The 789-nt window shown below is 59.7% G+C and overlaps 2 protein-coding genes across 2 annotated transcripts in view; one reads left to right on the top strand and one right to left on the bottom strand.

The window, feature by feature from the left end:
• EMH_0085770 (uncharacterized protein) overlaps positions 1–337 on the top strand; it is a gene marked incomplete at both ends in the record, with an annotated part of 1,083 nt that extends 746 nt beyond the window's left edge. The window contains one exon of the mRNA XM_013500948.1: positions 1–337. Coding sequence (XP_013356402.1) covers positions 1–337 — 337 coding nt within the window.
• Positions 338–497: 160 nt separating this feature from the next.
• The window catches only part of EMH_0085780 (uncharacterized protein), a gene marked incomplete at both ends in the record, with an annotated part of 765 nt that continues 473 nt past the window's right edge, over positions 498–789 (bottom strand). The window contains one exon of the mRNA XM_013500949.1: positions 498–721. Within this exon, the coding sequence (XP_013356403.1) occupies positions 498–721 (224 nt within the window). The remainder of the gene's footprint in view (positions 722–789) is intronic.

Consider the following 789-nt stretch of genomic DNA (forward strand, 5'->3'; position numbering starts at 1 on the left):
CCATTCTCTCGCAGAAGACCAGCAGCAGCTGCAGCAGCAGCAGCAGCAGCAGCAGCAGCAGCAAAAGCAGCAGCAGCGGCTGAGACAAACTGACATTATAGTCCCCCTGCGCAGCAACGACTTCTATTCCTATCGCCAAGCGAGCCGCACGTCTTCACCCTGCAGCAGCAAGCAGCAGCAGCAGCAGCAGCAGAGGTTCCAGCAGCAGCAGCAGCAGCAGCAGCAGCAGCAACGAGACAAAAGAGGCCTTTCGGTTGAGACCCTCGCCTGTGTACGCAGGGGCTTCGATGCATGCGTCCTCAAGGATACAAATGCTGCAGAACAAGAGCTGCAGTGAGCTGCTGCTGCTGCTGCTGCTGATGCTGCTGTTAGTGTTGCTGCTGCTGCAGCTGCTGCTGTTGGTGCGCTTGCTGCTGACGCAGCTGTCGCTGCTGCTGCTGCTGCTGCTGCTGCTGCTGCTGCTTTTGCTGCAGTTGGAACGCAGCTGGAGGCCCTTCTTAAAATTGTTTCTGCTGCTGCGTTTGCTGCTGCATGCTCCCTCGCTGCACTACTTGCTGCTGCTGCTGCTGCTGCTGCAGTATCTGCTGCTGCTGCTGCTGCAGTATATGTTGCTGCTGTTGTTGCTGCTGTGTTCCCCCTGCAGCAAAGCCGAAGACCTTCTTGCTGCTCTGCGCTGCGGGCGGGTGAGGGAGCCAACGACGTTCAGCTGGGCGAGCCGCAGCTGCAGCCGCAGCAACCGCAGCAGCAGCAGCAGCAGCAGCAGCAGCAGCAGCAGCAGCAGCAGCAGCA

Source organism: Eimeria mitis, genomic scaffold (genome assembly GCF_000499745.2).
Source record: "Eimeria mitis Houghton genomic scaffold, Emh_scaff6080, whole genome shotgun sequence".
NCBI classification, from domain to species: domain Eukaryota; phylum Apicomplexa; class Conoidasida; order Eucoccidiorida; family Eimeriidae; genus Eimeria; species Eimeria mitis.